This window comes from Monodon monoceros, unplaced genomic scaffold (assembly GCF_005190385.1).
Source record: "Monodon monoceros isolate NGI ecotype Baffin Bay Population unplaced genomic scaffold, NGI_Narwhal_1 Super_Scaffold_5, whole genome shotgun sequence".
Lineage (NCBI taxonomy): Eukaryota > Metazoa > Chordata > Mammalia > Artiodactyla > Monodontidae > Monodon > Monodon monoceros.
Window position 1 is genome coordinate 57,556,187 of NW_021703782.1, and position 25,217 is coordinate 57,581,403.

General features: G+C 45.2%; 1 protein-coding gene across 1 annotated transcript; it reads right to left on the bottom strand.

Moving 5' to 3' along the window:
• Positions 1-2,173: 2,173 nt before the first annotated feature.
• Positions 2,174-25,217, bottom strand: MLANA (melan-A). Its single transcript, XM_029201462.1, has 5 exons — positions 25,112-25,217; positions 11,573-11,674; positions 8,700-8,796; positions 3,620-3,733; positions 2,174-2,305 (listed from the first exon to the last, which is right to left on the bottom strand). Exons 2-5 carry the CDS (start codon positions 11,647-11,649, stop codon positions 2,237-2,239), a joined length of 357 nt encoding a protein of 118 aa, XP_029057295.1. The 5' UTR covers positions 11,650-11,674; positions 25,112-25,217; the 3' UTR covers positions 2,174-2,236.

Below are 25,217 nucleotides of genomic sequence, written 5' to 3' on the forward strand. Positions count from 1 at the left end.
GAGATTAACAGAAGCCATTTTCTCACTATGGGGAGAAATTGATTTAAAAATATGAAAAGAGATCAGAATGAAAAAAGAATGAACCCTTTGTAGTTGATTTAAGATTGGAGTTATCAGTGTGAACTCATGATTTTCAATATATAGAGAAATAAGTAATGAGGTAAATGTGCTCACTTTGTAATTGGGTTTTCTTTTTATTGTTGAGTTGTAAGAGTTACTTATATATACCACATACAATTCCGTTATCAGTTATATCACTTGCAGATATTTTCTCCCAGTGCTGTGTGTCTCCTCCTTCTTGATTTGTCCTTCATTTGAAGCACAGCGCTTTCAATTTTGATGAATTCCTATTTACCAACATTACTTGTGGTTTTGCATCATAACTAAGAAACCATTACCAAATCTAACGTTGCAAGGATTTACTCTTTTGTTTTCTCCTAAGAGAAACAAGGAGAAATCTTAACTAGGGAGTAGTCTTAACTCCTATACTTAGCTCTATGATTTTTTTTTTGAGCTAATTTTTGTAATGGTGTGAGATAGGGATCCAACTTTATTCTTTTGTCAAAAAAAATTGTTTTTGCATTCCCACTAACACTTTTATTAATTACAGGAGGATTGGTTATAGCAGGGTGAAGGGGTGATTCAGTGACACACAATAGTAAATAAATAAGCAGCTGTGGTTGGTCTTGGGGGGGGCACAGGTTCTTCTATAAGAAGGGGAGGATTGAGGCTCAGGGCCCTGTCATGAGGACAGACGCTGGCCAAATCCTAATGAACTTTTCTTTTTCAGAATTTATTTGTTTGAAAATGGGAGGGAGAGGGCTTATTTTAAGTGTTAAGACTGGACAGAATCAGGAAGGGCAGTGGGGGAGGGTCTTTTAGTATTTTGTGGAATGACATTTTTTTTCAGTGTGTGTGATGTCTCTTTATTCAGTGTTTTTTCTCCTCTGTGCAATCTTGTCTTTTGGTGAAAATGATGCAGTTATGCCACACTGGCATTTCCAATGACACAAGGTGATTTTAGGTGGTTTACGGACTTGGCATTAAACAACAGTGAGTCACAGAGTGAGCAAGTCATTTCTTTCTCTTGCAAGCCTTCTAATTAGGTCAAAAGATTTTCTCTGATTCTTGCTAATCTCCCTCTTTAATAACGAGGGCACGTCTCAAGTTGACAGCATTCTGTGACCATCAGTATCTTCCTAGGTTTCAATAAAAGTAATTTGCTTTCATTATCTTCATTTTTTATAATCATCCTCTACTTATGAAAAATGATACTGATTTTCCATTTAGGATGGTGATATAAGTTAAGCCAAAAAAATTTTTCAGTGAAAAGAAAAACAGACAGATGTTATGTAGATGTCACACAGATAAATTGCAATATATTTATACAAATAATGACACCATTCCAGAATTTCTGGTCCCTTATGATTTCTTCTGCATGTGCTTTTGAGAGGGATTTGGGAGCTCAAAGGAGCTAAATTGCCTTTGGAATATTTAAGACAAGACATCAGCCAAACTACAGTAGCTTTTACTTGTTTACAAGTCCTTACACCACCTTCTGGCTTAACAGAAAGTTCTTGTCATTAATTATCATAGCATTGATCCTTGAAGTGAAATGTGATTAGAACTGCACGATATGTATTGCTGAAGATACAGGATCTCTGCAGTATATTATTGTAGCATCATGGAATTTTAGAAAACAAAGAGACATTACTGACACTTTCCTGATCAGGTGAATCTGACTATAATTTGGTAGGTCATTTAGCTCTTGGTCTTAAACCTGTAAAGGTATCCTTTGTGAGTGCTCTGCAGCACAGACTCACCTGCAACAGTCCTGTTAGAGTTCATGTAGGTCAAGAGGCTGCGTCTTCAAAAATCAGAATAGCAGTTTGTTAGTTATTAGCCATATTTCAACTTAAAAAGAAATCAGATGATCCCAGAACACATACTTGAAAGATCTTCCTCAGAAAATAATACTGTAGATTTATTATTACTGGCACAGAGAGTATCATCCATTACAATGTTTATTGACAAAGCTTTTCCCATTTTAATATTTATCATTTCCTCAATCAGTATTGCTAGTTGCCCTATAAAGAATTTAACAGCCAGCTTAATAGTAGAGATGATGTACACTGTTTCTACAGCATTCTGAAGCAGAACATGACATGTCCACATCAAATTCAACAAAAAGTGTGAGGGAAATCATTTCAGCATCTCTCAGGGGCCTCGCTGGCTCTCACGGAGAGTAAGGTGGTGGTGACTGTTCTGTGGAGAGTTTCTCATAGGCAGGTGGAGCGTTGGGAACCTGTAAGGGTGAGAAAGGAGAGCATGGGCTTGGCAGCAGTACATATGGTTCTGGAAGAGGGATTAAGTCAAAATAGTTAGCATGATGTTTATACTTTTGCTCTGGATTGAAACTTGTTTAACTGTCCACAGCTAATTTCCACCCAATGAGGTAATCGTTATTAGGTTACACAAGTATATATGTTGAAGCATTGTTGGGGGAAACAATGGCAGAGAAAAAAAAGGGCTAAGTGGCTTCCCAAAAATTTCAGAAACTTATTTATACCTGGATTATCCTTGTCAGTAGAAGCCCCAAACCTAACTAATGAATTCTTGAATCCTGTTAAACAGACACCGATCGCACTGCATCTTTACCACAAGCATAAATCCCTATAGTCGTGTCTAAAGGCCACTGCTACTATCAACAGAGCACAAATGTGTCAGCCTTCATTTAATGCTCACAACAGCCCTGGGAGTATTTTCAAGGTTTTCATGTTACAGGTCGGGAAACTGAGGCACAAGGAGGTTAAGTCACTTGCCGAAGATCACACAACTGGTAAGTCATGGAGTAACTTGGCTCTGGAGTCAGTGCTCTCAAAAACTATGATGTACTACATCTATACCAGCACTGTCCAATAGAAATAGAGTGTACCACATATGTGATTTTAAATTTTCTAGTAGCTACAGTTTAAAAAATTAAGAGAAACAGGTAAAATTGATCTCACTAATGTATTTTATTTAACCCCACCTACCAAAATATTATCACTTTGACATGTAGTCAATAAAAAATCATTAATGAATTATACTCTTTTCCTCATACTAAGTTTTTGAAATCTGGTATGTATTCCAGCACATCTTAATTCAAACAACTCTGTTTCAAGTGTTCAATAGCCACATGTGACTAGTGGCTACCCTATTGAACAGTGCAACTCTATACAGTTAATAGTAGGTACTTTTTTTTTCTCCGTTAGATAATATCTATGTTCAGGACAAAGGCAATTATACTAAATACATAAGACAAAAGTATATTGTAACCAGAACCAAATTCTTCCTTTAGATCTTACATGTGGGGTCTCATTATTGACCCTGGAAAATCTGGGTATGAGAGGACACAATTTAAGAAAATCTCTATGATTCCCTTGTTTTTAATCTTACTATTTATTTTTTATTATGGTAAAATATACATAACAAAAATTTACCATTTTAACCACTTTTTAAAGTCAGTAGCATTAAGCACATTCACATTGCCCTTGCTTTCTAAATGGGAATAATTTTATTCATTTAAGTTAAAACCAGCCATACACAAAAAACACCAAGATACAGGATCTCAACCTACCACAGGTTCACAATTGTTCTCTTGAAAAGGCAGTTTGGCGTCCTGGTAACCAAGCCCCTCACATGAACATCTTCCTGTTAAGGTACTTTGAGTACCAGCATGAATGCTTTTGTCCTGAAATGTGAATTCATGAAGGTAAGTGGGTGAGGAAAAAATAATTGAGTCCATTAAAGAAAAGAGGAAGAAGCCAAAGTTTTAAGAATGGGTTTTAATCTTGGTTCTGCCACTTACTCGCTGTGTATCCTCAGGCTAGTCACTTTATCTCTCTGAATTCCAGTGTTTTCATCTGTAATATGAAGATAATATCGCCTACATCTCAGAATTGTTGTGGAAATTAACTAAAGGTGAAGCACCTAGTACAGTGCCTGACACCCACTAGTTAGTCAATGAATATTTTTGAAGGGAAGGAAAAAAAGTGAATCTAAAAAATGGCTCTCAGAGAATGGTTACAAGTGGAAGAGATCAGAGCTAGTGAAGCAGGAGCTGGTATCACAGTAAGGACAAGCATATGAGCAACTTGATAGCAGGGACATTGTCTATTTCTGCCTTCCCCATAATGACAGCAAAATATCTGAAACAGTACGAATGCCTGTGTTGTGATAGAAATGCTGTGGCTGTAGCACTGAGCTTCCAAGTCACATCACAACAATGATGGCAAGTCAGTCAAAGGCTGTCGTGCACCTTGAGTTATTGGGGAAGGGGTGGGTAAAAGCTTAGTTCGGTGGTTTGCATAGGTTCGGGGGTAATGCCTTCCCTCCCTAGAATAGAATGACAACCATTTATGCAAGGCAGAGACACATACAAAAATGGGGACTGCAGGAGCGGTCCATCCTAGTGAGGGGGAGTATTTCATTACTGACATTTTTTAAAATTGCTAGCACATTGTGATTATAAAAAGCAGACTAACTTTAGTTGCTTTTACTGTTAAATTCTCCACAGCAGTGGTTCTCAAACTTTAGAATGCATCAGCGTCACCTGGAGGGTTTGTTAAACACAGATTCCTGGGCTCACACCCAGAATTTCTTACATAGTATGTCTAGGGTGAAGGCCCACGAATTTGTATTTCTAACAAGTTCCCTGGGTGATGCGGATCCTGCTGGTCCAGGGCCACACAGAGAACCACTGCTCTCCAGACAATGCAATTTCTTATCGCCTGTGCCTGGGGTGACTCAGCTACGCTTAGACACTTAGAGGGAGGAGGAGGTCAAGTGGGGACCATAGGAAAGGAGGGAGTGTATATCCCATCTAAAGGGACAAACCACTGCATAGCTGCCAGTTTTTGCCAGATCTTTTGATTTTTAAAAAAAAAAGAAACTAGAAATTAAGATTTTTATGTAAACTGTTACTTTTAAATGCTTGCACCTAATTCATCTTTTGAAGATACAGACCCAAACATATCTGAACCCAATCCACCAGTAGGGCATGAGCAGCTCTCTGTGGTCCTGGCTGAGGGGGGTTGGAACAGGGAGGCCGTGCAGGTGTTCAGTCCCTCTGCAGGCTTGTCTTCAGACCATGGCTGATTATTGGGGTTACTGGGTTGGAAGAGAAGGGCATCAAGGCAGGTCTCCCAGGGAGGAGAAGTGTTTGGAACATCAATTGGATGAGGCCACACATGGTTGGAGGTGATACCTACACAGTGTGCAGACTGTAAAGAAGTAATTTTCCTAAACTCTAGTCTGAAATCATTATTGACACTACCCCTTGGAAAGATATAAGCACAAGAACCCCAATTTTGACATGAGGGCCCAGGGAGGTTCTGCTCACCTCCACCACTCCCAGCAATATATCTCAGGTAAGGTGTTTAATGCATTCTCTCCCTTTACCTCAATTATTGCTTTTATTCTTCTTTTTTTTTTTTTTTTTTAAATCCTCACCTGCCATAGGATAGGAGCGTGAGCCACTTCCCCAGTTCACTGCCAATTCTCTGTATTTGCATCAAACTTCAGTGTGTGTGTTAAAACATAGGTTCCCGGGTCCCACCACCAGAGATGGTCCCAGAATCTGCATTTTAGCAAGAACCCTAGGTGATTCAAGTGCAAAGGCCCCTGACCATACATTGAGAGACATGGCACCGCAAGACATGAGTGTAAACTGAGCTATCAGCAGGGCCTTTAAATTCTTCCCCAAGAATTAAAAGTATTATGTCCTAAATTTCCCAAGTGAAAGAGTAAAACTGATAAATATGAAAGCCAACTTCCACTCCCTTACAAATCATTTTCCTCTCAGACACATTGCTGCAAAAAGCAGTCTTTCCTTTCAGAAGATGTTTTTCAGATCTAAGGGGAATTGTTAGCCAAAGGGGAAATTTTAGGAGACCTTAATTCCAACCAACCTTTCTACCATTCTGTGGTCAGTGTAAGTGGGAGAATAAACATATTTCAAAGCCTAATGAAGGTTGCTACATGTGGAGTGATTCAGGTACCCAAAACTTGCGTTTATCATCACTTATGTTCTTCTGCTTTATAGTGAAAATAGAATCACCAAAGAGAGACAGGGAGATGAGTATGTAATTAAATGCAGTACTTAATGCACTATTTTACATAATTTTGCCTAAACTTCTTAGACTGCTGGTCCCCAACATGGCTTTTCAGGAGATGTGAAAGTCTCAAAACAATATTTTAATATTAATTTAAAAAATAAATGACAGGATTTTTAAACATTAGGGAACAAGGGAATTTAAACACAGTTCTATCTCATAAAAATTCCAAAAACTCTGCAAATCACTGGTCTAGACCTGGAGGAATGGAGGGTGGCAGGTTGAACTTGAACTACACCAGGCAAAATGCTCAGTGTCTGAGCCCACGACACTGAGACTGTTACTCTTCAAGTGAACACATTTAAGATGAGAGTGTTGAAACAGAAAGGAAAAAGAAAAACAAAACACATTGCTTTTTTGTCCAGGTAGCATCAAGCTAGCAATCGTGGACAGTTAGGAAATGGTACCAACATACTGAGTTTGTAGAGGTTTTACTCCTTGAAAGACTAAATCATTTTTCTTTTACTATGCAGACATAGGGCTTCCCTGGTGCCACAGTGGTTAAGAGTCCGCCTGCCAATACAGGGGACACACGTTCGAGCCCTGGTCTGGGAAGATCCCACATGCCACAGAGCAGCTAAGCCTGTGCGCCACAGCTACTGAGCCTGCTCTCTAGACCCTGCGAGCCACAACTACTGAGCCCGCGAGCCACAACTACTGAAGCCTGCACTCCTAGAGCCTGTGCTCTGCAACAAGAGAGGCCACCGCAATGAGAAGCCCACTCACCGCAACAAGAGTAGCCCCCGCTCACCGCAACTGGAGAAAGCCCACGCGCAAGCAACGAAGACCCAATGCAGCCAAAAGTAAATAAATAAAATAAATAATAAATTTATTTTAAAAAACTTTTTAAATATGCAAACATAGAATGAAATTTTTTAAATTATAGAAGAAAACATATTAAATAAAAACTGATACACATCATGTTATATCATCTGTGTCTAGGTGTATAATAGAGTAAATGAGGCTCAGAGAAATGAAAATCTAACACCACCAAGCAAGTCAATGGCAGACAATGAGACCAACTCCTTATGCCATACGATTGGGTGAGTGCTGTGTGCCAGGCACCGTGCTAGGCACTGGAGGTACAAAGATGAATAAGAAATATTCTCTGTCCCGGCTCATAAACAAGAGGAAGAGAAGGGGTGAAGAAGCAAAAAGTAAATAACAAATTACAAGGCAATGTCATAACCCAGTGCTAGAGGTACACATGGAGTGTGTGGCAGAGAGCAAAGAGTTTTATCCCTAACCTCCTAACCCAAGGCTTTGCTACAGAACTTGGTCTGGAGTCTTATTCAGGCTCAGAAACTTCTCCTTCCCATAACTGTCACCACACTGGAGGGCTGCTGCTTGGTGGCTGTATCCCCCCAAGGTCACCCTGTCTTCCATGGTTGGTATCTGGGACGCTATGGCAAGATGGGCATTAGGGAAAGGGACACATGGGACTGCCCAGGCTTCCCGGCAAGGAGGAGAAGAACTTGAAGCTACAGCTCTCCCCTTTCCTTTCTCCTCCTCAGACTGCCACAGGCTCCAACCCTCCACCCAGGCCAGTCCTCCCCTCCATCACAGAACCTCTTTCTCTGCATGAAGTGCTTGCTGAATGAGGACTGGAACTTTCCAACATCTTTTGTAAATATAAATTTTTTTCCATTACTTATCAACCTCAGAAGCTTTCAGATCTGCAATAACAAGGCAGAGAGGGAGAGAGAGAGAAAGAAAGAGAGAGAGCAAGTTGCAACTCTCCTTCCATCCCATTTCTCACAGTGGAGAATGCTTAAGTTCCAAAGTGCTACCTGGCTTTGAAGCAAGGTTTCTGAAACCTGTCATCTTTACAGTTTAGAGACTCTGTTGATGTTTCTCATGTGTGGAAGATCCTGCTACCCCAAGGCTGGACCGTGTCATTTGTTAACTTCCTGCTCGTATGGGTAAAGGAGCAAAAATCCTATTAAAACCACATTGGTCATCAGTGGAGGAAGGAATCTGTTAAAAACCTGGTGGTCTTTTGTGCTGCTGAGGGGTGGATGGTTTCCTCACTGCACTGATGGCTGGATGGGTCCTGGGTATGATGGGTTGCTTGCTAACAGAGTTAGAAGAACTTGGAATTCCCAGGCAACCTGGGAGGAAAGGGGTGAAGAGGCAAGGTGAGAGGAGCAGGCCTCTAAGTGGAGTAACAGAGCCAGTGGGAATCCCCAGAAGGATTGGTAAGATCTGGAGTGTCTCAAATGTTGCTGTTCACTGTGCAAGAGAACCACGAACCCTTCTCCTGTGCCCCACAAACCATTAGTGTTCAGCTACACACACAGATAGGCACTCGAGTTTCCTGTGAGTGGAACCAAAAACATGGACCAAGTTCCTGATTGGTGTTCACACGTGGGCAGAGGCAAAGGAAGAGTTACAAGAAGTACAATGTAGAGAAAGACTCATTGGAACCAGGAATCAGAGCTAGAGGTGATCATGAGAATGTCCCCCCACTCCCCAGAAATTCAGAGAAAGAAGGAGAAAGGAGGTCCTTGATCTGGAGGGACACAGCAGTGGGAACTTTACCACCTTCAAGCTTCTGTATCCACTTCGTCTTCTACAGTACCAGCAGGTGATGAGCAGTAAAATTCCCAGGATCACTGTCAGGATGCCAATCCCTGCAGCCCTGGCCCGAGAGATAGACAAATACATCTTGGTACAGAAACCTTGTTCCAGATTATAATGAAATGTGCATCAATGTGTTCTCTTCACAGGGGCTTTGCAGTCAGAGCAGTCCCCAAGGAGTGTCCCACTCCACACCACACCAAGCACCCACCAGGCCTCCAGCACTCGTACCCAGGGACAGGACCATCTCTGGAAGCCTCTCAGGTGTGTACCCACAGCAGCAGTGCTAACTGGCCTGGGCCCCAGCACCCAAGTTCCAGGTGCAACAGGTGCAGTAGCAACTGACCCTTATGTGGACAACATATTTATTGAGACAACATGTTTATCTTTTCTTTTCATTAGGGCTAGTTTAAAACATCTTCCCCAACTATCAGTCCACAAAAAAGAAGTGGAAAGGAACACTGACTTAATGTCTGCTGTAAGCTGGGCACCATTCTACATGCATTAGATTATCGAATTCTCACAACAACCCCGCCAAGCACTGGTGCAAGCACCCCACTATAGGCCTGTAACAATCCACTGGGGTGGGTAGGATGTCCATTTCACATCTGACATCCTCAAGATTTTAGGCTGGTAAAATGCCCAAGGTTGTACAACCGGAGAGTGGCAGAACCAGCATTCCCAGCGACTGGCCCGAGGTACCCAGCCAGTGTCCTTCCTGCCGCATCGCCCTTTCCTGAAATGAAGCTGTCACGGGGACATTTAATGGGCTCTCGTGACTGGAGGCAGCTGATTCAACTCCCAGCATGCCTGTGCTCTAATTCCACCCCCCAGGTCTGTGGTCACCCCCTTGGACATTTTGACACACATAGAGCTCTGTTCCAGCTCTTTTATTTTTTTTTTTCAATTTACTTATTTTTGGCTGCGTCAGGTCTTCATTTTGGTGCACAGGCTTCTCACTGCGGTGGCTTCTCTTGTTGCGGAGCACAGGCTCTAGGCACGCGGGCTTCAGTAGTTGTGGCTCGTGGACTCTAGAGCGCAGGCTCAGTAGTTGTGGCGCATGGGCTTAGTTGCTCCGCGGCATGTGGGATCTTCCCAGACCAGGGCTCGAACCCATGTCCCCTGCACTGGCAGGCGGACTCTTAACCACTGCGCCACCAGGGAAGCCTTCTGTTCCAACTCTTCATGCACAGTTACATTGCACTCACACACGCCTAGTGAGAGCCGAGAACACTGGGATGTGCCAGACACAAGAACCCACTGCCCAGCCAGGCAGGGCTCCTGAGATGTCACCCAGATACCTTCTGCAGTGGAGTTGCCTGAGATGCATGTTAAAGTGCAGATCCTGGGGCTTCCCTGGTGGCGCAGCGGTTGGGAGTCTGCCTGCCGATGCAAGGGGCGTGGGTTTGTGCCCCGGTCCGGAAAGATCCCGCATGCCGCGGAGCGGCTGGGCCCGTGGGCAGCGGCCACTGGGCCTGCGCGTCCGGAGACTGTGCTCCGCGGCGGGAAGGGCCACAGTGGTGAGAGGCCCGCGTACCGCAAAAAATAAAATAAAATAAAGTGCAGATCCTGGGCCCCCCACCCCCAGACCTACTGAGTCAGCCTCTTGGGTAGCAGTGCCTAGGAAGCTGCATTTTCACAAGATCTATAGACAGCTTATGCCCCCTCAACTGAGAACCTCTCTTGACGGTGGTTTCACAGAGTCTGTTGAGTCATCATACAAGAGCTGAAAGATATCCTACCTAATACCATGTGCAAGAGTATATTTAAAGATATCCTACCTAATACCATGTGCAAGAGTATATTTTTGCTCTTGGGACATTTTTTCAGAAGATCTCCCCACCTCCACTCCCAGTTGACCATGCAGGGATGTTAGAGAATCCCACTAGGGCCTTCTGAGGAAATGCTCCAGCCTGAACTCCTCCTCGGTGCCTTTGATGGGTTCTTCATGTCTCTTGCCCCTGCTAGGTCATTCTGGTAAAGCTATTCAACAGTTCTTTCCCGAGAGAGCAGGTTTGCAGAAAGTTCTGAGCAGACCACTTAAGAGATGGTCCACATAAAAACCAGGTTCCTCGTTTGTCCTGTTGGAGTCTCCACTCGGGGTTGTGGGGGGCCCTGCCACTATCCCCCGACCTTGCCCACTCTCATCCATGCAGAGTGTGTCCTACAGCATGTGTTCCCATCACAGCACATGCACTTGCCGAAATTACTCCCATGCCTAACTCTCCCACTAGGTTGTAAGATTTTTTCAAAGGCAAGAATAGCATATTGGGCTGGTATTATACAATGCTTAGCACTTAGAAATGTCTAATCATGTAAATACTTATTTTAAATTAATTCATAATACGAAACACCTTTCTTTAGGATAAAGTATTGATGCAAAGGTTATGACCCTCTTCACCTTGGAGTCAGTCAGCAGGTGGAGTCACACACATCTACCCTTCATCCTCACTTGCCCTTTGGCAACTTGCCTTTGTTCTGTCTGCAAACCACATCCGGAAGCCTGAGTGGAGTAGACAGGCAAGGCTTGAGGAAAGAGGCATCTTGCTCCCAGACAGATGTTTTTTCAGCCTGAGAACCTACAATGAATGCCTCATAGCCAAGAATGCAGACAAAAATGGCAAGATCCAGCTTTTTACCTTTCCTACCTCCTTGCCTCCTTGGCCTCAGATCCCTTGTAGGATCACAGGGTCTCCTCACCTCATTGCCAGGGTCTTTACTTTCTGGAGAAATAGACACTAGAGAGTTTTACAGACAGGCATGTGCTGGGGGAAGCCAGCAGGCTGTGTAAGCAAAAGACAAACTGGAAACCCTGCTGCATCTGGTTTTGAACTTACTCTTCAGCTGTGATGTAGGAATGGCCGTGCCCCTTCTTGGGGGAACCATAGATGTAGTGAGCCTCTTTTCTTGGCATCTTGTGGGGTCAGGCCTCAGGTCACCTAACAGCAGGGGCACACAAGTGTCATTTCACGCATCCAGCATGTTCTTACATCTCATAAACACCCACAAAGACATTCTCGTTAGGTGACCAGGAATGACAGCCGAACCCTCCGGTTTCTCCCTGTGAGAGGCTTTGCACCTCCTTCTTTCACTAATATCAAGTGGAAATTGCTCAGGTTCAAAGAAGGAACCACAAACAAAAGGAAAATACTTTCAAACTGAGTTATAATTTGGGGGGGAGAAAAAGTAACCTTTAATTTGACTCTATACCATAAACTTGTAGAGAAACAAACAAGAAGCATTTTTATTCCTTACTTTACCTGGTCCAAGACTATGGTTAATAAGAGGAGTTATTTCTCTCCAAAGGTATTATTTTATATTGATCATTGGACAAATAGAAGGCTATGATGACATAATGTGTGTGTGGCCTAGCACAGCATACTCCAAGCCCATTTTCCAAAAAATGAAACTGCCCCAAAATACAAAATTTTAAACTATGATACAAACAAATAGAAAAAAAGCTCATGAACTTCAGTGGTCATGATTAGAGCGTACTTGCTAAAAATCAACAATGGTTTCTCTTCTCTCCTTGCTAGTGTGCTTTTTTCTTCCCTCTTATTGTTCTCATGAATCCCAAAGGTCTGGTCCCCATAGAGTTGTATTAATGAGCCTGTTTAAAACAGCTGAAGAGAAGTGGGAGCGAGGAGCAGAGAGTTTACCCCACGAACCCATTCCTTGGGGCATTTCATGTGTAATTTTCCCTTCCCCGTTGTAAAGAAGAAATCACACTTGAACTCACTGATCATCTCAGGTGAATAACGTAGGGGTGAACTCTGTGCTCAAAATGATAGACACAAAACTTAATTAATTTTGCATTAAGTTGTTTTTGTAAATCTATACCTCCAGCTTTGAACCTTGGCAAACAGTGTGGGCTCATCAAATGCACCTCATCCCACCTGAGCCAAGAAAATTGGTTCTTCAAGGGAGCGACACAGCTGTTCATGAGCCAGCTGCAGCCTGAACAACTGCTTCTCCTGCTTCTCTGCTTTGCTTCCTGGCAGCCTAGAGGGAGGACCTAGGAGGAGACTCTGTGAACCTTCAGAAGTCGGAGAATTATAAATGTTGAGAAGGAATTCTGCCGACAGCCGGGAGTCATGGAGGCTGGAGGATCACACCAGAATCTCCCAACCCTGTTCTGTTCTGAAAGAATGGGTGAGATGGCAATGCTCTTACCTGCCTGGATGGGATCCACTCTGTCTGCTGGCTGGCCCTGTGTGTGAAGATTGCTTCTCTGGCTCTTAATCTTTTTAATTTTTTTTCCTGGTCTTGAGTCCCATGTTAGTCACGAGTTTGGATTTCTGATGGAGTCATTTGTGATTGCTTAATTGGCGTGAAAGAAACCGATTTCATTCCTCTCCTCAAAAAGTCACAGCTCACTGTGGCCTCTGTTTTCCCCAATCCCAGGGTTTCATCTTAGGGAAGCCATTAATTTTAAATGCCAATCCCTTCTCTGTAGGGTTGCCAGATAAAATATAGGATTCCTAGTTACATTTGAATTTCAGATAAACAATGAATAATTTTTTAGTATAACTGTGTCCGGGCAATATTTTTTAGTGTAAATATGTCCCACTTATTGCATGGGATGTATTTTTACTAAAAAAAAAAAATTTGTATTTATCTGAAATTCAAGTATAACTGGGGGGCTTCCCTGGTGGTGCAGTGGTTGAGAGTCCGCCTGCCGATGCAGGGGACACGGGTTCATGCCCCGGTCCGGGAAGATCCCACATGCCGTGGAGCGGCTGGGCCCATGAGCCATGGCCCCTGGGCCTGCGCGTCTGGAGCCTGTGCTCCGCAACAGGAGAGGCCACAACAGTGAGAGGCCCACGTACCGCAAAAAAAAAAAAAATAAAAAAAAAAAAAAAATATATATATATATATATATAACTGGGCACCCTATACTCTCCCTCATCTCTACCTCAAAGGATTGGTGAGACTTTGGGTTCAGACCTGGAAGTCATCTAGGACCATGACCTCCTGATCAAGAAGAGGAAATAGAGGATCCCTAAATCTTCCTGAGCTGAGCTCCCAGATTTTTTGTGATGCCCTCAGAGTTGACTGTCCCCTGGGAAGTGTGGGTTTCTTGCATTTGCAAGGAGCAGACAAAATTTCCTCTTTGAAGGTAGTATATGACCTACCTAGAATTTAATTAAAACCAGGGCAGATTCAACCTGACATTATAGCCTACTCTGAGAGTCAAATGGATACAGCCCAGAAGCATTTCAGTGGGACAGAATTATCTTTGCTCACCAGCTCTCTGTAACCATTGTGGAAAAGCAAAAACCAAACCAAACACCCACCAGAATAAAGGAATGTGAGAGTTCTCACCAGCTGAGGACTTAGATTAAATGACCACTAAAGTCCCCTTCCCCATAACATTCAAGAGCCCCCTCCTTCCTGATCCTCTGGCTTTCCAGTTTCCAATGGACTGTTCTGTGTGAGGGCATTATCAGCCTACTGGATAATCATCAGTGGAAATGGCAAGGAGGAAATAAAACAGGGTGGGGGAGGTTGATGTTTATTAGGTGAGATCCTTATCCTCTTCTTTCTGAAAAGGAGAGAAAATGCAAACAGATCTGAATGACAAGAAGGAGTTCTTCATACAAAGATGGGGGGAGAGCATTTCAAATAGAGAGAAGAACCAGTGCAAAGGCCCTGCGGCAGAGTAATGGGGCATGACTTGGTCTGGATTCCCAGAACTGAGGCTGATTCAGGAGATCTTGTAAGAAAATCAGGAAGGATACAAGTCTTTGGTGTTGAGGGATTTGGGGAGAATAACTTCAACCTGAACCTCAGGATTACACCTGATAACTCCCAGGAAGGCCTAGTGGTGGGTGCTAGCCTAGAAAGAAGGATGCAGTTCTGATCCAAGAGGCCGAAGGTTTGTGCTAAGCTGGACTCTACTAACTAACATGGCCCCCTGGATGATTGGCAGCAGGACCAGAGAGGAGGGAGGTACTGACCTGGATCTCAGGGCAAGGGGAAGCTCCCAGGTCTCGCTCAAGTCCCCTGGTGATGTGAGCTAGTTCAAGGTCCCTGAGTGTGCCTGGACACTCTTCCAGGGTGGAAACCACAAGGCAGCTGGCATCGCCTTCCCCAGAGGGGCCTACAGGACCAGGCCCAGCACACTGGGGACACTGTGACCGGTCTGGGCACTTCCTTTCCAGCTAATCTGCTTTTTGGAGCTCAGCGAGGGAGCCCTGATCAGATCTTACAAAGGCAACTCTTTAGGTCTTTGAGTGGTTTGCAGCCTCTGAGGTGCCCAGTCCTGTTAGGGTGAATCACCCAAGATGAGCTGGGGTGGCTTTTTTCAAATAACAGTTCCCAGGGAACCTCAGCCTGAAAACCCTACACATCCTGTTTCCTGGAAGTGCCCCCAGAAGTTCCCATTGACTAAGGCTCCTAGTCACTGTCCTTGGACTGGCCTAGGCCTCAGGCTCTGCCTCAGAGCCAGCCCAAGCCAGGCCCCACCTGCCCTCACCCTGCACACTTCCTTCCTAGTGACTTCCTATCTTCCCCGGCAGTGTAACACCCAGCCACCCAGCCACCAGGCTCACAGTTGGGGCTCTAGAGTCCGAACTGCCTGCACCTCCTCTATTCAATCTGTGTGACCTTGGGTAAATCATAAACCTCTTAGAACCTCACTGCATGCATCTAAAAAAGTAGAGCTAATAATAGTATCTACTTCCTAGATTAGTTGTGAGAGTAAAAGGAGATAATTACCACCTGCTTGGCACAGTGTCTAAACTTGCTCTTGCTCAACAGTTATTACAAGGCTGCCCCACCCACTACCCCTCTGGCCCAGTTCAAACCTGCTTTGAGTTTGGATGTGGCGCTGCCCCTTCCTGTGCCCCAGTCCCAGGGTTAGAGCTTGGACCAGGTGACACCTTGCTGGCCACTGCCCGGTTCTCTGCTGCCACCTGGTGGGCCTTGGCCCCCCTTGCTCTACAGGCCCACCTGATAAGCCACTGGGACTGATTGCAGAGATGCCTCTTTGATCTTTTCAAAACCCTCCTGCTCACACTGCTCAGGAGCCAGAATCCTCTTTACTCATCTTCCTTGGGGATTAGAACCTTCTTCAGTGCCCCACAAGACTGTGAGCTTTTGCTCTCTTACACACACCTCAACAGAACATGCTAGAATGTTATAAAAGGCAGTGCTATAAATGGGGGTTGATGCTGCTGCCCTTTTGTAGGAGAAGCTGAACAAACAGAACTTGCTTTTCGGAAAGTGGAGAAGGCAGGTAGACATCTCTGCAGTTATTGAGGCAGGCTGAAGACAGCCCTACACCCAGTGGGGTCCTGGACCCAGTTTGAATGGCCTTGAATCCCAGCTCCCATTACTACCTGTGTGACCTTGGGCAAGTTTCTTTACCTCTCTGAGCTTCAGCAACCTCATCTACAATATAGGAATAAATAATTATTACAAAATTGCTGTGAGATTTAAATGAGATTAAATATGTAAAATTACCCAGTGCAGTGCCTTGTAAGTTACTAAAGCTTGAGAAAGGCTGATGCCTCCAGGAATCTCCTGTGAAGGTGCAAACAGCTGTGACACTGCGGGATAGCAAGGTAAGCTATGAACTAATAGTGATCAGCTGTGGCCTGATGACTGCTTATTGCTACTGAGCTAACAAGTTATTGCCTGTGAAGTAAAGAGACAGTCAGATGGAGAAGTTCTGAAGGTGGAGGGGCAGTGCCGAGGTCCAGACGGGAGCAGAATGAAAGTGTGTCTACGCGGGGGGCCTAACAGGGAAGCCCCAGCTGCCTGGGGGGCTGCTGGAGGATAGCAGGAGCCCCCTCCTCCCTCAGGCACCCGAGAGCAAGAGTCGGATTCTGCCAGCCTCAGGCTGGACTCTCAGGAAGGCGTCAGGAGGACTCCTTTGGTTCCCCCCTCCAACAGGTAAGCTAGCGTCAGCGCTGATGCGTGCACAGAAGCTGGCTCAAGTGTGAGAACAATGGCCCAGTTTCTAAGGCTGTAAAGGTGGGCAGAAAAGACCACTAATAAATCAGAAATGGGATTTAATAATCCCACGGCCACTTCTGACCAGTCACTACAAAGGAGGATGGAATTGCAGGGCTGGATTAGAATGACCTTTGGGGTGGAAAGCTATTGAGGTCAACCTCAATGCCCACCACGATGTCAGATCATATGGGCGCCACCCCAGATTCCTGCCCAGGGAGTAGCAGGGGTATGGGTTCTTCTTGGGGACAGGAGGTACATGAGAGGTTTCTTAGAGGAAGATGAGCTTCCCCTGAGTCTGGAAAGGTACGCAGGAGGTCACCAGGCATGAGATGGGGAGCGGACATTCCATGCAGAGGACAAGTAAATATTTACTAGTCACAACTTGGGGGGAGGGTGGGAAGGTGACATCCACATGGAGGGAGGGCTCAGAGACATGGAACGGCCTGGCAGGTTTGGGGAACTGCTTGTCCTGTACGGCTGGAGTTCAAAGTACAGAAAAGGAGTTCAGACCTGAGGTTCTGAATCTCAGAGCACGTGAACACCATGCTGGGGCTTTTGGGCTTAGTTTGCAGGCTGTGTTGCGTCACAGAAAGTTTTTAAGCAGGGGAGAAACTGAGGCTGACCAGACTTGGGGTCAACCCGTTTTCCAGTGTCATGAAAACATCTACCACCCAGGTGGCTGTGAGGATTATGTATGCTATTGTGTGTGAAAACAGTTTGTAAACTAAATCATATCGACATGAAATCTAGAAGCAGCAGTCTGTCCTTAACTGTCAGGACAATGTATTGGTGACATGGAGGGATGAATAGGAGAAAGCCTGGGCTTTGGATTCTGGTTCTGAGTCAAATGCTGGCTTCAGCATGGACTGGCTGTGGTCTTCCGCTATGCAAGGCTCTCAGCACCAGTCTGGTCATCTTCAGAATGGGAACGCAGTATCTTGTCTCTCAGGGAGGCTGTTAGGTGAGGGCTCATGTGCCTGGTGTGCAGTGAACACTTACATCAGTCAGGGTTCTTGTATTGCTGGCAACAGAAGCTCAACTCTGGCTACTTAAGGATATAAGGAAATTAATGGGAGGTTATAAAAGTGTCCCACAGAATTAAAAAGGAAAAACTGAGCAAACCAGACCTTAAGAAGGAATAGAATTGAGTAGTTCTGTGGACACAGGTAGAAGGAATTAATTAATGGATGGCCCTTCAGGTTGTTGCCATCAGGAAGAAATCAGCTCTAACTATGTTCATCCTTGTTTGCCTAGGAGATTTAGATTCATTGGAGAGTCTTGCTTGGGTCTCATACCAAATCCTTGTCTAGGCATGGAGTGATCTTGGGGGCGGGAGTGTTTCACACTGCATCAAGGCTGAATGAAACAGGGAAGGAGAAATGTTCAGAGGGAATCTGGTTTTTTGTTACGAAAATAAGAAGGAAGGGATGCAAGAGAGACAAATATAGACCTCTACAGCATTTGGCAAATGGTGGCTGTCGAGTTATACAGGGCTCCTCAAGCGAGGATTTATCCCTGAGAAGCCTCCCTAAGTCTTTGCTGTTTCCTAATAAGCACTGTGAGAGAAAGTCCTGCAGGAGACTGTGGAAGGCTGCCAGGTGCTCCCTGTTTGCACTTCCATCCTACCCCTTACTATGTGATGTTGACTTATCTGTTCATCTCTGATGTATCCATGGGTTCCTGAGCTTCCAGGGGGTAGGGTTCACATTATCTCTGTATCTCCATTGCCTGGCACAGAGCGTTTTTCCAGACTTTCTTCTATGGCCACCAAATCTACAATCCCATGAGAAATTCTGGCTTCTAAGGGCTGACATTTTGATGTTCCCATAGATTTTGTATTTTGGGGGCAGTGACCATTTATAACAGGCTTTTGGCTGTTTCAGTAAGAGAGGGTCATTTGGCTCTCCCATAAGCCCTACTCAGCTCTGTCTTCCTGCTGTTCCCCCAAAATGCCTGGAAATAACCCACAGACCTTAAACAGATAAAAACACCGTCTCCACGCAAAGGGAGTGTTTTCTGTATGTGAAGCAAAAAGAACAAACTCAATGGGGAGTTAGGCAGTTTCATCCGTCTGGAGTGAGATCTTGGGATTTCAAGAATAATGTTGGGGAAACAGGGAAGAGGTGGAATTTGAAATTGCCCAAGGTCGGAGCCATGCTTTATAATTTCTTTCTTACCAAGTCTGTGGAGACGATGGGGGGATATGTTGTCTATGTCAGACTTTTTAAGAGTTAAAGAACTCAACTCCAATTTACTTTGTAAAAGAAGTTTCTACATAGCATTTTGATTTTGTTTCTTATGTTAAAAATAAGGTGGTTGACTTGAGTTATCTGAAGGGGAGATCCCCGATGTGGGCTTTTTTTAGGATAATAGTCATGGATTGGATAAATCCATCATGTCTGACATTCTGCTGGTAAACAAGCTGAAACTTAGACTGACCTTGTGAGTCAAATCATTTGTTTGCCTTATCTCTGCGCTTCCTTCCTGTGAGTTATCCCTGAGCTTATTCAATTGGTCCAACCCAGTGTCCATTTGTCAGTTAGTTTAGGGGAGCTTCACGGGCCCAAGCTTGACACCTCATTTTAAAGAGGTGGTGGTAGTCCCCAAGACCAATGTGGGACCAGCGTCAGGTGCTGCTGGCTTTCAAGCTTACGGTTGAATTTGATCAACAGAACGGCAGATTTCCTTTTGCCAATTACTGTGCATACAGGTTTGTGCAGCCCTTTGGGGATCAAAAGGCAGCTCAGCCAGGGTCTCAAGGAGACCACATCGGGCTGTGGTGGGATCAGGCTGTTGGTGTGTTTCTTGATGTTTCTTTGTATTTTTCTAGAGGTATTCAGTAAAATTTGTGTAATACTTCAGCCAGTATCAGCTCTACCAGGAGTAACCAAAGAGTTTTAACGGAGCCCTGGAAGTCATGAGCGGCAAAAGTAGTAAAGTGAGAGGACCCCAAAGGGAAAGGCAAAACACCCAGAGGCAGGCACTCAGGGCCCAACCAGCTCTCTCTGTCCAGAGTTTCCTTCTAAGTCTAAATTCAGGAGTTTTGGTTTTCCCAGAGTATGTTACTGGGCTAATATGGTTGGAAAACACTGATCTAAACAAACTTAAACAGATGTCTTTTGTTTAACTACAACTCTTCTGACATCCTTAATATGCTAATGCACATTATGAATCTTCAAGGGAAGGCAATTGCTCACAGAGATTCTCGAACCATCTTGTGTGGAGTCAGATCTCGCTGGCCCTGGTGCTCCAAGAACACCCTTTGGGCTGTATCACCACGAAGGGTCATTATAGGTCCAGCTTCTCATGTGATTGGCCTTTTCCTTCAAGTATTTAACAAAGAGCCTATAATGAGTCCCTTTCCACAAAGAATTCAGCACATAAATATATATTAAATGTATTGTATTCTTATTGTGTGCCAGAAAGTGAGTGAAGTGAGTAACGTGGGTTATCTCATTTTCTCCTGAATCCCCACACAGCACTGTCAGGTGGGTGTTATTATTACCACCACTTAACAGAGGAGACTGAGGCCCAGGAAGTTTGGGTAACTTACTTAAGGTCACTAGTTAGTAATTGGCAGAGTGGAGATAGCCAAACCCCCATGCTTAAACATGGAGATTCCCCCAGAGGAAAACTGCCCACGAATTAAACACAGTCTGGCATAGGACAACTATAAGACTGGCTCCCCTTCCCCAGAGTCAGTTATTTACCTAGAACATGTGTCCAGGAACTCTCCATGTGGATTATTCCTTGACCTTCTCCAGGGCAGAGACTGTGTCTCAGTCACCTTTACATTATCAGCTGCTGGCAAGGGCTCACAACGATTTCTTTTTTTTTTTAATTGACGTGTAGTTGATGTATAACAGCTATTTCTTGAATAAATGAATAAAATAATGAATGAAGAGATGGCTTTACAACTGATTCTGATGATAAGTATTTCCTAACAGAAACACTGCCCAGATTCTTTCACCTAGTCAATAAATATTTCTCGAGCACCTACAATATGCCAAGGACTGAACTCAGTAGTCACCAAAAGTTTTTGAGTTGCTTTTCCCCTTTCTGAACCTCTTATGTCATGTGAGAGCTATATGACACGTGAGGAGTATGCCCTTCTCATACTATGCATGGACAACATGAGGTATACACCCCTTTCCTGTACGAATTCCTTGATAGTATAAATCATATTGTTTGCTTGGGGAGAGGGGTACTGTCCTAGTGGTTAAGAGTTGGAAGGAAAATGCCTCAAACGTAAGAATTTCATAGACAATTAACATTCAAAGGCTGGGAAACACAGAAGGTATTTAATAAATGCTTATTAGAGAAATGCATGCAGGCATGCTGGGTTGAGTCCCATTCTGGGCCCCAAAGCCAGAGAGGGAGTGATCACCTATAAGCAGCTTGTCAAGGTCACTACCTGCTGGATAACCTTCCCCGGGGCCCATGGTGTGGCCATTTTGTGCTCTTCAGGGGGCACTGACTAAAATGTGGAATGCTAACACTAGAATCTACCTCACCCCAAGAGCTTCTGCTTGGGCCTTTCCCACAAGGGACAAATGAATACAGTGCTAAAATAGAAGTGCTAAAATAGAAGCCAGGGGTTCAAGTCTCATCTTTGCTATTTATTAGCCATGGGACCTTGGATAAATTACCTGACCTTTCTTAGTCTCAGTTTGCTCAATGGTAAGGTGGGCACAATAATTTTTTTTTAGGATCATTCTTATTTGTTTAGCTTCTTCCAGATTACAAAGAGAGACCCATAGGCGGCCTCCGGTGAGGTGGCGAAGTATAGTGTTAGGAAGGACAGGACTTTTCCAAGGCTGAGCTGGAAGCTGCTTCATGGAGGCTGGGGAGAGCCCCATTTTCATTAAGGAGGTGACTGTGGCTATAGTGACTCGTCAGCAAAAGTACCCACCACTCCTTCTGATACTTCTTATTACCTCCTCATCACTCTTGCAGTCCTTACCTGACGGATCTGATGGGGCTGGTTTGTCATTGTCCAGAATGGAGCATCCCCATTGGGCGATGTCTTCACACCAGGTCACCTCATGTCCAGAGCTCTCTTTGGCTCAGGAAGGGTTCCCTGGTCTTGCCAGTTAGAGTCATGGCCCTTGAGGAACAGCAAGGACGCAGTTTGGCTCCAGCATCTATCAGTTTCCTAACGCTGCTCTAAGACAGTAACACAAGCTGGGAGGCTTAAACAACAGAAATGTATGGTTCCACAGTTCTGGAGGCTACAAGTCTGAAGTCAAAGTATCAGAGGGCCATTCTCCCTCTGAACCCTGAAGGGGAGAACACTTCCTTGCTTCTTCCAACTTCTGGTTTTGCTGGCCATCCTTGGCACTCCCCAACTTGTAGATGCATCACTCCCATCTCTGCCTCACTGTCACCTGTCTTCTCTGTGTCTCTCTCTTTGTGTGCCTTCTCTTTGTGTCCGTGTCTTTTTTTTTTTTTTTTTGCGGTACACAGGCCTCTCACTGTTGTGGCCTCTCCCGCTGCGGAGCACAGGCTCCAGACGCGCAGGCTCAGCGGCCATGGCTCACGGGCCCAGCTGCTCCGCGGCATGTGGGATCTTCCCGGACCGGGGGACGAACCCGTGCCCCCTGCATCGGCAGGCAGACTCTCAACCACTGTGCCACCAGGGAAGCCCTGTGTCCGTGTCTTCTTATAGGGACACCAGTCAGATTAAAGGCTCACCCTACACCGATAGGACCCCATCTTAACTAACTATATCTACAATAACCCTATTTCCAAGTGAGGTCACATACTAGGAGTTAGGACTTCAATGTATCTTTTGGGGGACACAATTCAACCCATAACAGAGAGTTTCACAGACTGCCCAGCATCTACCCAGCAGGGTCGTGGTGAGGGTTACATGAGATGATATACATATAGCATCTACCATGATGTCACATAAAATATAATCATTTCAAAAAAAAAAATAATATAATCATTTCCCCATGGTTCAGTTGTTCTCACACTGTACAGCAACAGGCCCTGGGGACGGGTTAGAAACACATATTCTCAGGCCCCACTCCAGACATCCTGGATCAGAAACTCTTGAGTGGGGCCCAGCAATCCGTGTTCTAACAGCTCCTCCAGGTGCTTCTAACACAAGCCAGAGTTTGAGAACCACTGGCTCCATTCAGTTCTCTGGCCTGGGCAGAAGTACTGGCTGGTGAAGAAAAGCCCAGCTGGTGAGCCCACACACAGCTTCCCAGGAAGGCCATCTGAGCAGCCCCAGGCCTGGGCCTGCTATTCCTTAGAGGCCAGGGATGTCCTTTTGGCCACCCCTCCCTGGCCTTGGGCCAACCCATCCCACCCTGGCCTGTTGACACCCTCACATGTTGGGCCACATCTGGTCTGCTGCGATCATGCCTTTCTGGGAACATTCTCTACCCACAATCTGGGGATAGTAGCTCTAAGGACAGCGGCAACCCCACCCTTCCACCAGACATAAGCCTGCTCCTCTCTTTCACTGCCCTCTGCACCCTCCACAGAAAGAGTGGGCTGGTGTGAATGATCTGAAGGTGATGAATGGTCTCTTCTGAGAGCAGAGGCAGAGGCACAGAGGGAAGAGATGACCCACCCAGGTCACACAAAGGTCTGTGGCGGAGCCAGACCCAACTCAAAAGTCCTTTCCCCTGCTGTTGCAAACTCCGTCCCTGGCATTGAGTTAGCTGGTCCTGTCGCTTCTCGAGGCAAATGCCTAAACCATCATATTGGTTCTGAACTAAGCAGCCCGACACCTTTGACAGAAGATGACCAAACAGAGGGAGACTGGGTTTTGGCACCAGAGTCCCTGGCAGGGAGTACCCAGCCTGCCTTTGTCTCTGCAAACATGTTCAGCACTGAGGGAGGGCAGGTGGGTGTGTCTCCAGAAGGTCAACCCGGCAGGCCTTTCCCGGTCCCGTTTCCGTTTCCCGTGCCTCTGCCTCATATGGCGACCTGTGTCCTCTTGCTCCATTTCAGTTCTCCTGAGCATAGAACTTTGAAATTCAAATCTCCAGCCTGGGGATCTCTCTGTTTTGGCTAACAAGGCACAAAAATAGGGAGGAAAGCCATGACTCCTATACTCTTCCTCCCTCTCCTACCCCAGGCTGCTTCAAGCTAGAGGTGCAGGCAAGGCCAACATGGTGGCAAGCTCAGGCAGGTGGCTGGGTCTGCAGCTCCTGGTCTATAGCTCTGATGCGGAGCCATCTCGGGGGTGTCTGAAACCTTCATCATCCCCAGTTCTCACGGCATCTCTGGTGGCCCCTGGCTCATTGCCTCAGTGATGTTGCTGCTTCCTGTGGTCAGAGGCCTCCCTCAGGTGGCCTCCTGGCTTTTTTCTTTCCTCTGGTCTTCAGCAAGACTGCCACCTGGAAAGCTAAGCGTCCAGCTGCTAGCTGGACAGGATGTCATCTTGTGGGCAGGTTTGGGTTGTCTCTTTCCCCTCCCCCCACCCAGGGGAGTACAGGCCCCCAGCCCAGGCAGAAGCAAGCACCCCTCATCCAGGTCTGGGCCAAGTCACTGTGCCCCAGGTCTCCTGCTCCCTGGGAGACTTCCTCGGAGTCATCCATCCTTCAAGGCAAGATACTCAGTTAAAAGCACAAGACCTGGGGATCACGTGCACACACGTGTGTGTGTGTGTGTGTGTGTGTGTGTGTGTTCAGGAATGTGAAATTTTACCTTCATTTATTCCTTTTCTAACATTCTTCCTTTCCTAGAGCTGAATTTCTTCCCTGTACCATTTCCTTCTCTCTGAAGAACTTCTTTTAACATTTCTTATAAGGCAGTTCTCTTGGCAACAAATTCAATTTTTGTTTGCCTGAGAAAATCTTTATTTCTCCTTCACCTTTGAAAATTAATTTCACAGGATACAGACTTCTAAGTTGGTGGTTTTCTTCCTCTCAACACTTTAAATATTTCACTCCACTCTCTTCTGTGTGCACGGTTTCTGAGGAGAAGTTGGATATAATTTTTATCTTGACTGCTGTATAGGTAAGATGTTTTTTCCCTCTGGCTTCTTTAGAGATTTTTCCTTTATCTCTTATTTTCTGTAGTTTGAATGTGATATGCCAGGTGTAGCTTTTGTTGGCATTTATCCTGCTTGGTGTTCTCTGAGCTGCCTGTATCTGTGGTTTGGTGTCTGACGTTAATTTGAGGAAATTCCCTGTCATTATTTCTTCAAATATTTCTCCTATTTCTTTCTCTCTTTCTTCTCCTTCTGGTGATATTTTTTTAAATAAAAATCAGAGATCTTTTTCCTTTAAACTTTTGCACTGATGAGCTTACTATGTGTCCAGCACAGAAAAGATTGTTGGGCTTATAAGCACCATTTCAGCTTCCTCTGCCCACGCATGGATAGCCTCACCACTGGGCCTTTGCCTGTATGAATGCAGTTTGGACATCAGATGGGACGTGGTTAATCTTACCTCCAGATCCAACTCCTGGCCTGTGGGAAACCAGCCTCTCCCCAAATTTCAGTGCCCTCCCAGGCTTTACTTCTTCATGCTTCTGCCCCGTACACTTGTGTCCACG

Coding starts and splice junctions, on each gene's coding strand:
- MLANA (XM_029201462.1), bottom strand. CDS start 11,649: ATGCCAAGAAAAGAGGCTCACTACATCTATGGTTCCCCCAAGAAGGGG. Junction 3,734..8,699: donor GTGGATACAGAAGCTTGAAG/GTGGTAAAGTTC, acceptor TTCACATTTCAG/GACAAAAGCATTCATGCTGG. Junction 2,306..3,619: donor AGAACAATTGTGAACCTGTG/GTAGGTTGAGAT, acceptor TCACCCTTACAG/GTTCCCAACGCTCCACCTGC.